This window comes from Oncorhynchus clarkii, chromosome 3 (assembly GCF_045791955.1).
Source record: "Oncorhynchus clarkii lewisi isolate Uvic-CL-2024 chromosome 3, UVic_Ocla_1.0, whole genome shotgun sequence".
NCBI lineage: Eukaryota > Metazoa > Chordata > Actinopteri > Salmoniformes > Salmonidae > Oncorhynchus > Oncorhynchus clarkii.
In genome coordinates this window covers 71,571,853-71,585,685 of record NC_092149.1, presented here as the reverse complement: position 1 = coordinate 71,585,685, position 13,833 = coordinate 71,571,853, and the positions used below count along the sequence as shown (strand labels likewise).

Genomic DNA, 13,833 nt, shown 5'->3' with positions numbered 1-13,833 from the left:
CACAAAACTTCATTGCGCAATGTTTAATACTGTATAAAATAGAACCAAAGTACAAGGTTAACAATGTAACGTTCAAAACCCTATCTACAAATCATTTACCTATAAACAACATCTCAGGTAGAGATATATTCCCATTCGTTTATGCTTTTGGGGGCTTCTTATGTACACAAGTCATAAATGCATACGTACAGTACACTGGGTCTGCTGATGTGCTGAATTGAATACATGCTTCTGGAGTAATTAAGGCACATTTTTAAAAGGCAGCCTCTAGGTTCACCAATAGTCAATAGTACAAACCTGACATTTCTTATCTGAATTGAAAATGAGACACCGTGAGGTAGTCTTGAGGACTATTCCATTACTGTACAGTTGATGGTTCAGTAACGTAACGCCAATGGTGATTAGGGAGGGCTGTGTGTTCCGTGCTGAGGCAAATTAACTGGCAAACCCTTTGGGGCCTGTCATATATGGACACCAGAGATATGACAAGCAGACGGACGGCCAAGTGTGTCATGTTGTTCTGTGATAACGAACCTTTAACTATGCTACAGTAGCAATGAAATGGCAATCCTAAAGAGAAAAATAACTTAAATGGTACAGGTAGACAGACCATTTTAACACTCCTGGTTTATCTAAAGGGGCGTCTATGGGTTCATGGTTTTCCAACAGAGATCAGGGACAGGGTCTAACATTGCGTCCCAAATGGCACCCTATTCCCTATATAGTGCACTACTTTTGACCAGAACCCTATGGCCCATGGTCAAATTACTGCACTATATAGGGAATAGGGTGCCATTTGGGATGCGAACTAAACCATGGGGGGGGTGCAGAGAGTGAAGGCTGGCAGCAGGTTTTGCAGGTGGCTCCAGCTAGTGCCTTGCAGAGCTCCCCAACGATTCTCCATCTGCGTCTATCTCCTCATAGTCTCGGTGCTCAGTGGAAATGTGGATTTCAATTGTACTAGACTCTGAACCTAGCAAGACAAAATAGGGGATAGGGGAGATGACTGAGTTAAGGCGGGTATATATATATCCCTTCTCTTACACTTCAAATCAAAACTCCCAAGAGTCTACAATGAACAAGTCCTCTGCTGCAGCTCTCTTCATTCAAGGCATGCACAACACCTTCATACAAATAGCATATCTCTTACCATTGTGATTTTTTTTAACAGTTTAGACAAGACTGTATTTACATGTGTTATGGGATAAAATATATGTTTGGATCCTCTTGTTAAACTCCCCCCCCCCCCCCCCCAAAAAAAAAAACAAGCCAAAAAAATGTCCAACACAACTCTATATCGAAACTTAAATATAAGATCCTTGAGAGTCATGATACAGGGCCAAATTCATAAACAAGAAACACTAAAGCCTTGAAAGTTGTTCTTTATTTCATGAGGAGTTTTCATTAAAAAGTCAGGTTCACTGTCTCAGATCCTGAACAACAATCAAAAACATTAAATATCTGTGTACATTATCTTGAAATTGTGCACCGAAACATCTCACTAAGGGCTAGATTCTATCTGATCCGAACTTGCTGACACCCGCACAGCGGTTGTTTTGGCTGTGTCGGCGGAGGAACTGCGTTAGTTGTCAAATCCAAAAGTGTATCCTTGCATTAGTTTAACCAGATTACTTTATAATCTAACAAATTCCACGCTACAAGTTCAAACACTCGAATGCGTGATTTTCTATTGTCTACACCTCGATTAGTCTGATAGGCTATAAATGAACATGAAACCATGTATTTGCCGACACTTCCTATCAACATTTTGAACTTCTAACGCGGTAGGGATAATAAGGAAGAGAGTGGTTTGTGACACACTAGGCAGCCGCTGAAATGTGTCTGCTCATACCACAGTTACACCTCTAACATCGCCACATGTCTGACATGTCTAACATGTCTGCCAATGCGGGTTAACACTAAATCTGATTGAATCATGGCCTAAGTCTGCTTAAATAGTAGAACATAAAAATAGAACATAAAAATAAACAAAAACATACATTTCTCCCAAAATACGTGATATATTTTTGTCCTCACTTAATTGTAATTTAACCATGTGAGAGCAGAAATATTGACATTATGGAGTTAAAAGATGCAGCAGCACATCGCAGGTAAATTCTACTACACATTCTACTACTACAGAAACAGTTCTGTCCCTGGTCATTTCTCCTGGCTCAGACCATCATCCTCTATAATACGTCATGTCAAGATGGTCCTGGGGGACAATCTCTGACAGTAATATATTTTTCAAAACTGGATTTATTAAGGAAAAATTCGCCCGGTGAGTGAGGCCATTCCCTATGAGTCTGAAGTCATCTATAACTTTTTAATCTAAAACCAAATCCATACTTGCTGGTATGATATGAAGCAAACTGAGTGCGGCTTTATTGGCAGCACCATGCACAGCAGAATGTAACGTTAGATGATGATGCCCAGCGTGTGTACAACAGGTTTCACCAGCCTTGATACACTGGGGAGTTACCATTGCCATTCTCCCCGCTCTGCAGCCACACATGCCCTTTACCTTCTGATAGGACGCTGATGGCGTCGGAGGCCGGCTGCCCGTTGCCTGTCATGTTCTTGCCTGTCATGTTCTTGGCCTCCTGGACATGGCTCTGGTAGAGCAGGGTGGAGCCCACGATGGGGTTGTAGCCCCCCACGTTAGCCGCCGAGGTGGAGGCTGAGTCCCAGGCCAGCTCCCTCCTCCTCTGCAGGCTGCAGTCCACTTTGAAGCCCGTCCAGCCATGGAAGGCCAACGTGTTGAGGAAGCCTGACATGGGGTTCAAGATGCCCTGGAAACAGTAGAACATAACACAGAGACCTTCAGATATGAACAAACCTGAGCCTTCAAAATAACACACTAACATTGGTGCTGGACTGGTTTGCTGTACAAATGAAAACTTCTGTCCAAGATCGTTTACTATGAAGTAAATGCATTGACAGAGAACCCACCATGATAAACCATGTGATGAGGGCTGCGTTTCGTATATTCTTCAAGTCACCAGCTTTTATATCTGTCTGCATCTCCAGGTAAAACAGCAGGCTTTCATTGATGATGTTGGGAAGCCAGCTGAAAAGTGGGAATCATGATAAAGGTATCGTACATTAATGTCAGGAAAGCATACTGGATGTCAATACTTTTTTATAATTAATCTTTATTTTCATTATGAAAATGAGTTAAGTTCCTTTACTGACTAGACAGATTCACCAAGGGCTAGCTACAATATGCCAAATTAGGTCTCTGGCTGCATTTACACAGGTAGACCGATTCTGATATTTTTTCCACTAATTGGTCTTTTGACCAATCACATCAGATCTTTTCACATCAGATCTTTCTCAGAGCTGATCTGATTGGTCAAAAGACCAATTAGTGAAAAAAAATTTTATCAGAATTGGGCTGCTTGTGTAAACACAGCCTTAAAGTAATTGATAAAAAGTATAGTAAAAAAAAGTGCCAGTTCTTCAATTTTGAAACGTGGATCTTAGAATTCAAGGGCCTCTGCAGCTCTCCATAATGTTCGGAAAACGCTTTGTATAAATAAATGGATTTACACTACAGCATTATAAGTATGGCCTCTTTGAGGAAGGTCATGGACTTTATGAAAAAAAGGTCACACATAAGCCATTCTCCAGCCTTGCCAGGAAACACAGTTGCCTTAACTTAATCAAATGTATGTTTACTTTATTGTCAGGACCTGTAATATAGGTTCCTCCATAACCCATTTACTTGCCGTCAAGTTTCGTATGCTGTTTGGCTAACACAATACAATAGTCAGGAGAAATGTTATAGACTACATACTATGTATCCCACAATGACATGCAATATTCTGGTCTTTCTCTTAGATAAAGACAAGTTTCTTGCCAAATAAAGAAGACCAGCATGATTTTGAAGAAGCGTATTTTTATCTCTGTTCCCAGGCGTCTCTCGTTTTCTGTGTAGATCCCTTGTCGTCCCTTCAATAATGATGTCACTGAATGGAGAAAAAAACGACAGTTCACTTTCTTTCTGCTTTTACAATAATCGCAGAATGTTTCTTCTGAAAAAGAATAGCTATAAAAGATTGAACCCATTTAAACACATTCTCTGTAGGACTCTACATTTAGATACAATAGAGCTGTTAGTATTTACAGTTGAAGTCGGAATTTTACATAGACCTTAGCCAAATACATTTAAATTCAGTTTTTCACAATTCCTGACATTTAATCCTTTTAAAAATTCCATGTCTTTGGTCAGTTAGGATCACCACTTTATTTTAAGAATGTGAAATGTCAGAATAATAATAGCGAGAATGATTTATTTCAGCTTTTAGTTCTTTCATCACATTCCCAGTGGGTCAGAAGTTTACATACTCTCAATTAGTATTTGGTAACATTGCCTTTAAATTGTTTAACTTGGCTCAAACTTTTCGGGTAGCCTTCCACAAGCTTCCCACAATAAGTTTGGTGAAATTTGGCCCATTCCTCCTGACAGAGCAGGTGTAACTGAGACAGGTTTGTAGGCCTCCTTGCTCACACACGCTTTTTCAGTTCTGACCACAAATGTTCAACGGGATTGAGGTCAGGGCTTTGTGATGGCCACTACAATACCTTGACTTTGTTGTCATTTTGCCACAACTTTGGAAGTATGCTTGGGGTCATTGTCCATTTGGAAGACCCATTTGCGACCAAGCTTTAACTTCCTGACTGATGTCTTGAGATGTTGCTTCAATATATCAACATGATTTTCCCCCCTCATGATGCCATCTATTTTGTGAAGTGCTCCAGTCCCTCCTGCAGCAGAGCACCCCCACAACATGATGCTGCCACCCCCGTGCTTCCCGGTTGGGATGGTGTTCTTCGGCTTGCAAGCCTCCCCCTTTTTCCTCCAAACATAACGATGGCCATAATGGCCAAACAGTTCTATTTTTGTTTCATCAGACCAGAGGACATTTCTCCAAAAAGTACGATATTTGTCCCCATGTGCAGTTGCAAACCGTAGTCTGGCTTTTTTTATGGCAGTTTTGGAGCAGTGGCTTCTTCCTTTCTGAATGGCCTTTCAGGTTATGTCGATATAGGACTTGTTTTACTGTGGCTATAGATACTTTTGTACCTGTTTCCTCCAGCATCTTCACAAGGTCCTTTGCTGTTGTTCTGGGATTGATTTGCACTTTTCACACCAAAGTACGTTAATCTCTAGGAGTCAGAATGTGTCTCCTTCCTGAGCGGTATGACAGCTGCGTGGTCCCATGGTGTTTATACTTGTGTTCTATTGTTTGTACAGATGAACAAGGTACCTTCAGGCATTTGGAAATTGCTCCCAAGGATGAACCAGACTTGTGGAGGTCTACAATGTTTTTTCTGAGGTCTTGGCTGATTTATTTAGATTTTCCCATGATGTCAAGCAAAGAGGCACTGAGTTTGAAGGTAGGCCTTGAAATACATCCACAGGTACACCTCCAATTGACTCAAATGGTGTCAATTAGCCTATCAGAAGCTTCTAGAGCCATGACATAATTTTGGGGAATTTTCCAAGCTGTTTAAAGGCACAGTCCACTTAGTGTATGTAAAATTCTGACCCACTGGAATTGTGATACAGCGAATTATAAGTGAAATAATCTGTCTGTAAACAATTGTTGGAAAAATTACTTGTGTCATGCACAAAGTAGATGTCCTAGCCGACTTGCCAAAACTATAGCTTGTTAACAATAAATATGTGGAGTGGTTCAAAAACAAGTTTTAATGACTCCAATCTAAGTGTGTGTATACTTCCAACTTCAACTGTATCTATGTATGAAATATCTGATATGAGTGTGCCTGTGATTGCGGCCTGTGGGCCCTGGTCAAAAGTAGTACACTAAATAGGGAATAGGGTGCCATTTGGGACGCATTTGCCTGTCCAAGGCTCTGAATCATAAAGAGCTAGCCAGCACCAGAGGGGCAGTTTGAACTGACCTGCAGACACAGTCCTGGCGAACAGCGTAGGGTTGACTATAAGCACCAGCAGTAGAGGAGCGTAGGTAGTGATGTAGTGAGGAATGGCATGCTGCAGGCCATTCTCACAGCTGCAACACGAGAAAGGCACTGCACATCACACAACCTTACATGTATCCTCCAGGCATGGGGGAAGGATCACAGGAGGTAGCAGTACAGAGACATGTTGGGTTAGCACACCACAATCCTCAGTCATTTAAAGATGTAGTTCAGGATTTTGGCAATGAAGCTCTTTGTCTACTTTTCAGAATCAGATGAACTCGTGGATACAATGTTCATGTAATTGCATCTAACTTCCTTCATCCTGGACGCAGATACAGTACATAAAAATCCTAAGTTAATTTGACTCTGGGGAAGTAAATAAAGGGCCTCATTGCCAAAGTCCCGAACTATCCCTTTAACGACAATAGGGCTATTGACTGTCAGTGTACAGCACAAGTCTTGGAATGCACATAAAACTGGTCTAACATCAAGGATCCTGAGACAATGTTCCTTCAAGTATCTTGACAGTCAGCAGTACAGTAAATGTTGTCACAATTTCACAAGCCTACATTTTCAATGTGATTCATGACAACACAAACTTGATGTCACAGACACATCCAATGGAGAGCTGTTGACATACCTGGAGATGGATGGGTAGTAGAGCATGGCCACACCCTCCACACACAGCAACACGGCCAGACCCCATGTGATCATGTGATACAGGATGATGGTACTGACGGAACAACAAGACATCACGTCATGAGGCCCTGTGTTTTGGTTAATTATGTCACATGACCTGGATTTTAATCCTTATTTAAAGCTTTTTCATTTCAATTTTATTTTTTATTTTTATGTCAGATGGTCCAGTACCATCCTCAGACAAAAATTGTTTTCCTTTTTGGTGTAATTCTCATTTCTGGAAAAGGCTTAAAATAGAGGTTAAAATCCAGGTCATGTGACATGATTTACTAAAACACAATGACATGATTCATGAGCCAGGCAATGCTTTCAACACATAAACATACACTAAATGTATGAAACATTAAGGACACCGTCCTAATATTGAATTGCGCCCCCAGTTGGCTGGATGTCCTTTGGGTGATGGACCATTTCTTGATACATACGGGAAACTGTTGAGCGTGAAAAACCCAGCAGCGTTGCAGTTATTGTTTTGTCTTGCCCATTCACCCTCTGAATGGCACACATACACAATCCATGTCTCAGTTATCTTAAGGCTTAAAAATCCTTTAACCTCCTCCCCTTCATCTATACCGATTGAAGTGGATTTAACAAGTGACATCAATAAGGGATTGTACATTTCACCAGGATACACCTGGTTAGTCTATGTCATGAAAAGAGCAGGTGTCCTTCATGTTTTTTACACTCTGTGTAGTATATTTCACACAATATCCTACGGATTACATATGAGATACACAGTAATGCCCAGAGAGAAGTGGTATCAGAACTGAAGAGCAGATTTTCACATGCTCTGTCTAATGGAAGTGGCATATCATTAGGACAGTATGAATAATTAAACACAATATTTGTTTTTGCGCTACACAAGTCGCTGTGGTACTTTCCCCATCTGGAAAGACAGAAGAGTATTATATTGAGGAGTTGCAGCTATATTATATTGTGAGATTACTGATATTATATTTATGAGAGCACACATCAGAGAGCAGAGGAGGCTCATGAGGGGAGGATGGCTCATAATGAATGGAATAATATCAAACACATGGAAACCAGGTGTTTGATGTGTTTGAGACCATTCTTTTGATTCCGTTCTATTGATTCCGTTCCAGCCATTACTATGAGCCCATCCTCCCCATTTAAAGTGCCACTAGCCACCACTGATTGAGAGAAAACATATTTGATAGAGAAGTGATTTAGTAAAATGTGATTGATAGCAGGAGGAGAGTATAGACTACCTGATTCCTGCAGATCTTTTGACCACAAGGAAGACATCCACAGCGTAACAGAAGGTCCACCAGAAGGATGCACTGAAGAACAGCTGGATCCACATCTGGGGAACACAAACCAGACTAAACATCAGAACAACACACTGTATATAAACCATACTGCAAGGGCCTCCCGGGTGGCTCAGTGGTTAAGGGCGCTGTACTGCAGCGCCAGCTGTGCCACCAGAGACCCAGGCTCTGTCGTAACCGGCCCGACGCACAATTGGCCTATAGTCGTCCGGGTTAGGGAGGGCTTGGCCGGTAGGGATATCCTTGTCTCATCGCGCATCAGCGAGTCCTGTGTCGGGCCGGGCGCAGTACGCGCTAACCAAGGTTGCCAAGTGCACGGTGTTTCCTCCGACACATTGGTGCGGCTGGCTTCCGAGTTGGATGCGCGCTGTGTTAAGAGCCTTCGTCTCTCCCGAGCCCGTACGGGAGTTGTAGCGATGAGACAAGATAGTAGCTACTAACAATTGGATACCATGAAATTGGGGAGAAAAAGGGGTAAAATTCAACTAAAAAAATAAAAATAAACCAACAAGCATCATACAGGAGGATATTGTACACGGTGCAGAATCTCTCCTTGATAAGTAACGATAGCTTTCTAATGTAACTAATCTCATATTTGAAATAGGCTCATGTCTGTGTCTCTGCATGTTTAAGAGCACATCTAGGCATCTCTGCTGTGTGTCAGTGTGTCCAACACCCAAACACTGGATCAACGTTGTTAAATGCTACATGCAGAATAATTGACTTACTCAGGGAATTTCAAATTCTCTAAATAATGGTGATGGTTCAACACTCTTGACTGTGTGCAGTGAGTTTTATTTTATGGTTCTTCACAACAATAACTCCTTTAAGCACCATTTTGTCATGCAAGTGACTGTTTCAAATGTAAAATACAATCTGCTAGCCCATTCCTGTCAGTACTGTATATTTGCTGAGCTCCTTTTTGTCTCAGTTTAGTAATTTAGTAGATGCTCTTATCGAGAGCAACTTAAAGGAACAATTAGGATTAAGTGCCTTTCTCAAGGGCACATTGACTGATTTTGAATCTAATCTATTCAGCTCAGGGATTCAAACCAGCAACCTTTCAGTTACTGGCCCAATGCTCTTAACCGCTAGGCTACCTGCTATAACTCTTCTTCTGCCAGGTCAGGAGTTTTTCCTGGTCAGGTTACATGGTCAGGAAAAAGTCCTAGACGTGGTTATCATACGTACTGCACTGCCGACGCAGAACACCTCTGGCCACACGTCGCTGTTGTTGGCCACATTGATCCCTCTGACAAGGTTGGGCAGGCCCAGCCAGATGGATGACCTCACTATGATACCTGGAGGAGACAAGCACAACATCTCAAAACATCTGTCCGTCTCATAAAGATCTGTTTAATAAGGCTCCTGACCCCCTCTTCAAAGGGGGAGACACCCTGGACCCAAACTGTTACAGACCTATATCCATCCTGCCCTGCCTATCTAAGGTCTTCGAAAGCCAAGTCAACAAACAGGTCACTGACCATCTCGAATCCCACCGTAACTTCTCCGCTGTGCAATCTGGATTCCGAGCCGGTCACGGGTGCACCTCAGGTACGCCACGCTCAAGGTACTAAACGATATCATAACCGCCATCGATAAAAGACAGTACTGTGCAGCCATCTTCATCAACCTTGCCAAGGCTTTTGACTCTGTCAATCACCATATTCTTATCGGCAGACTCAGTAGCCTCGGTTTTTCTGATGACTGCCTTGCCTGGTTCACCAGAGTTCAGTGTGTCAAATCGGAGGGCATGCTGTCCGGTCCTCTGGCAGTCTCTATGGGGGTGCCACAGGGTTCAATTATCGGGACGACTCTTTTCTCTGTATATATCAATGATGTTGCTCTCGCTGCGGGCGATTCCCTGATCCACCTCTACGCAGACGACACCATTCTGTATTCTTCCGGCCCGTCCTTGGACACTGTGCCATCTAACCTCCAAACGAGCTTCAATGCCATACAACACTCTTTCTGTGGCCTCCAACTGCTCTTAAACGCTAGTAAAACTAAAGGCATGCTTTTCAACCGATCTCTGCCCGCATGCGCCCGCCCGGCTAGCATCACCACCCTGGATGGTTCCGACCTAGAATATGTGGACATCTATAAGTACCTAGGTGTCTGGCTAGACTGTAAACTCTCCTTCCAGACTCATATCAAACATCTCCAATCTAAAATCTAAGTCGGCTTTCTATTCCGCAACAAAGCCTCCTTCACTCACGCCGCCAAACTTACCCTAGTAAAACTGACTATCCTACAGATCCTTGACTTCGGCGATGTCATCTACAAAATAGCTTCCAACACTCTACTCTGCAAACTGGATGCAGTTTATCACAGTGCCATCCGTTTTGTCACCAAAGTCATAGTTATATGTTATAAGTTATACCTCCCACCACTGCGACCTGTATGCTCTAGTCGGCTGGCCCTCGCTACATATTCGTCGCCAGACCCACTGGCTACAGGTCATCTACAAGTCCATGCTAGGTAAAGCTCCGCCTTATCTCAGTTCACTGGTCACGATGGCAAAACCCACCCGTAGCACGCGCTCCAGCAGGTGTATCTCACTGATCATCCCTAAAGCCAACACCTCATTTGGCCGCCTTTCGTTCCAGTTCTCTGCTGCCTGTGACTGGAACGAATTGCAAAAATCGCTGAAGTTGGAGACTTTTATCTCCCTCACCAACTTCAAACATCTGCTATCTGAGCAGCTAACCGATCGCTGCAGATGTACATAGTCTATCGGTAAATAGCCCACCCAATTTTACCTACCTCATCCCCATACTGTTTTTATTTATTTTCTTTTCTGCTCTTTTGCACACCAATATCTCTACCTGTACATGACCATCTGATCATTTATCACTCCAGTGTTAATCTGCAAAATTGTAACTATTCGCCTACCTCCTCATGCCTTTTGCACACAATGTATATAGACTCTTTTTTTCTACTGTGTTATTGACTTGTTAATTGTTTACTCCATGTGTAACTCTGTGTTGTCTGTTCACACTGCTATGCTTTATCTTGGCCAGGTCGCAGTTGCAAATGAGAACTTGTTCTCAACTAGCCTACCTGGTTAAATAAAGGTGAAATCAAATCAAATAAATAAAAAAGGAGTCTCCATTGATAACACACTCAGTAGAACGGTCAAACAAATGCAACAAGGCTCAGATCACAGAAACTAAATAGAAATAGAGGGTGATTTTTAAACATCTGTCCGTTAAACTGTCATCTTTGTGAGGTGGACGGAAATCATCATGGCATCATACACACCTTACAGGGTATTATACTGGAGTTAAATCCTCACTGGCTTTAATTAACACTGGAAACAGATAATGAAGCTGGTGCTTATTTGGCTCGCATTATTACAAACCTTGTTAATGTGATTCTGTCATGGAATCCTTTTTATTGTGGTTACAAGTGTAATGGAAATACTAGAGACCTCAGGTGATGGTTCATAAGGGCCTTAGCGCTGCCCTGCTGCACTGTGCCATGAGCCTTGGAAACATGTGAGTGTACTACACTTAACGTGATGTACTTGATGCTCTAGTGTGCTTTGGCTGAAATGTGGCATGTTGAACGTATTAAAGTTGTTTTTATTTGCAGTAGGAAAACCACCCTGCTGGGAGAAACTGGAACCACATACTATTCAGGTTAATTACATTATTCTTTGACACCTTCTGTAGAAGCAAAATAACAAAGAAAGACATACCTTTGTGGGTAGAGAATGTCAAATGTATAATTTCTCACTACCAATTGATGTAACGTGTTGATTCATTGTGTTCTAATGTCATTTTCCCTGTAGACAATGAAATAGGTTTTCATTGCAACAAATATATCAGCATATGCATATCAGCATATCAGCAATGAAGAATAGAATTGATCAAACACCCTCAGTTCCATTCTCACAAAAGGACAGCAGTCCTCAGCTTCTTCTCCATTAGTGTCTTACCTCTACTAGACCTTCTAGTAAAGGCCATGACTCAACTTAAAGTGCTTTGATTTAGTATGCTATCATTTTGTGTGACAAATGTCCATTTTGTGACTATTTCAGAGGGCTTTGAGGATATAAAATGTCAGCAGTGACAATTCAAGCAATGATGGCTGACTAGACTACACCTCTCACATGAGTCTAGTTCTAATCTTACTATATCAAGGAATTATCCAACACATATTCTAATTTCAAACAGTAGCCTAAGTGATGTTAAGAAACTGAAACTACTATAGTAGCTAGGCCTATAAATGGCCTCATTTAGACACTGCCAGGAGAAAAATCAGTCCAATGGTTGGCTTGTGGGACATACTGTATTTTCTTCATTGTGTATAATTGATTACCGTTATGAAAACAAACTGGTAAGAGTCCATTCTTTCACAATGCATAAATGGTTTATAACAACTTGAAAATGTTGGCTCGTGCGTCATCATAATTAGGCTTAGCTACATGACGTGCCATGAGTGGATTTCCACGTGAGACTGTGAGCTATTACAAAATGAGCAAATTGAGCAATATGCCCAATTGCATGTGATATTTGTTATTGTTATTGTGTTACTTTTAATTTTAGTCTACTTGGTAAATATTTTCTTCTTGAACTGCACTGTTGGTTAAGGGCTTGTAAGTATGCATTTCACGGTAAAGTCTACACTTGTTGCATTCGGCGCATGTGACAAATAAAGTTTTATTTGATACGAACTGGTGTTTCACTAGCAACAATAGTAGATTCCATTGTCATAGGTTATGATGAACAATTAAAAAGTTTAGCGTAAAGTAGGCTGACACAATTCTAAACTTGGTGTACGCCTACAGCTTTGATTAAACTCTCCATCGTATCGGCAGTGACGTGGAAAGTGTTGATGAAAAGTAATGGGACATTTCCTTACCTGTACATCCCAGAATATCACATATGCTGATGATAAACAATATTCTCGACGAAGACGCTGGCTTGGGAAGAGGGTACTGTCCAAGGCGTCTGTAACCCCTACGTTTGGGCAAAAGTTGTAATATAGAAAATACCAAACTTAAACCTGCGCTACCAATGCAAATGGCGCTAAAGAAGAGGGGCTGAAAAGTAATGACAAATTCAGTCGATGCGTCTCTGTTTGGGCAGCAGAACGTCTCCAGCCTTGGGGATGCCATCATGGACTAGATGCAGAAAAGCAGGCTACGGTGTCAGGGGAGAAAATAAAGGGAAATTCATTCATTTAGTCGTGGTATGAGCTGCTCCTAGTGAAAATCACGGGTTGAATCATCATGTGCTTCTATTTAATCTTTCCAGTCAGGGTTTAACTGCCCCACATTGGTAAGAGCCTACAAAAGGAATGTTGCTCTGACATTTGGAGTAAAAAGGCTTACTCTTTGTTCAGTTACATTTTTCCAACAAGTTGTCCATGCCTCTATAATATTAAGTATAAATTGCATTATGAGTGTATGAAAACGTGAAAATAGGAGTGAATCAATGTGTGTTCAGGAAGAGACTGTGACTCACCTTTAATAAATAGCAGAGGCTGTAGTCCTGGTGGAAAATATGAAATGCACAGTATGCAAACTTTTTCATTTTCTACAACAATTTACCCAATTATACAAGAACGTGATCATATGCAGTCATTTAGAGTGGTTTGAATGTAGGTAGGCTACATCTGAAAGTTGAAATACAGTAGCAAAGGCACTACCCTGTCCAGGCAGATAGATTATGAACACCCCACTGCACAGCCACTTAGCCTGAGTAGGTAGGGAGCTGCTGCATTCCAACTCTTAAGAACCAGAAAAGCAGGTGCGGAAAGGATTTGTGGAACAAAACAAAGGAGCTATGAATATGCATTGATTACAGAGAGGGCATTGAGTAGGTTTATGCAATGATAAACTATTATAATCCATGCCCTTTCTCTGACAAGGCACAAAGTAATT

General features: G+C 41.7%; 1 protein-coding gene across 2 annotated transcripts; it reads right to left on the bottom strand.

Moving 5' to 3' along the window:
- Positions 1 to 8: 8 nt before the first annotated feature.
- On the bottom strand, positions 9 to 13,483 carry LOC139406119 (G-protein coupled receptor 143-like). 2 transcript variants are annotated; one of them, XM_071148597.1, is made up of 10 exons: positions 13,415 to 13,483; positions 12,810 to 13,090; positions 9,132 to 9,241; positions 7,881 to 7,975; positions 6,593 to 6,685; positions 5,932 to 6,041; positions 3,863 to 3,971; positions 2,953 to 3,070; positions 2,525 to 2,792; positions 9 to 973 (listed from the first exon to the last, which is right to left on the bottom strand). In XM_071148597.1, exons 2-10 carry the CDS (start codon positions 13,066 to 13,068, stop codon positions 870 to 872), a joined length of 1,266 nt encoding a protein of 421 aa, XP_071004698.1. In that variant the 5' UTR covers positions 13,069 to 13,090; positions 13,415 to 13,483; the 3' UTR covers positions 9 to 869. The 2 variants fall into 2 exon arrangements, with proteins under 2 accessions (XP_071004698.1, XP_071004696.1); XM_071148595.1 differs by lacking the exon at positions 13,415 to 13,483 and having other exon boundaries at positions 12,810 to 13,144.
- Between the last annotated feature and the right edge of the window lie 350 nt (positions 13,484 to 13,833).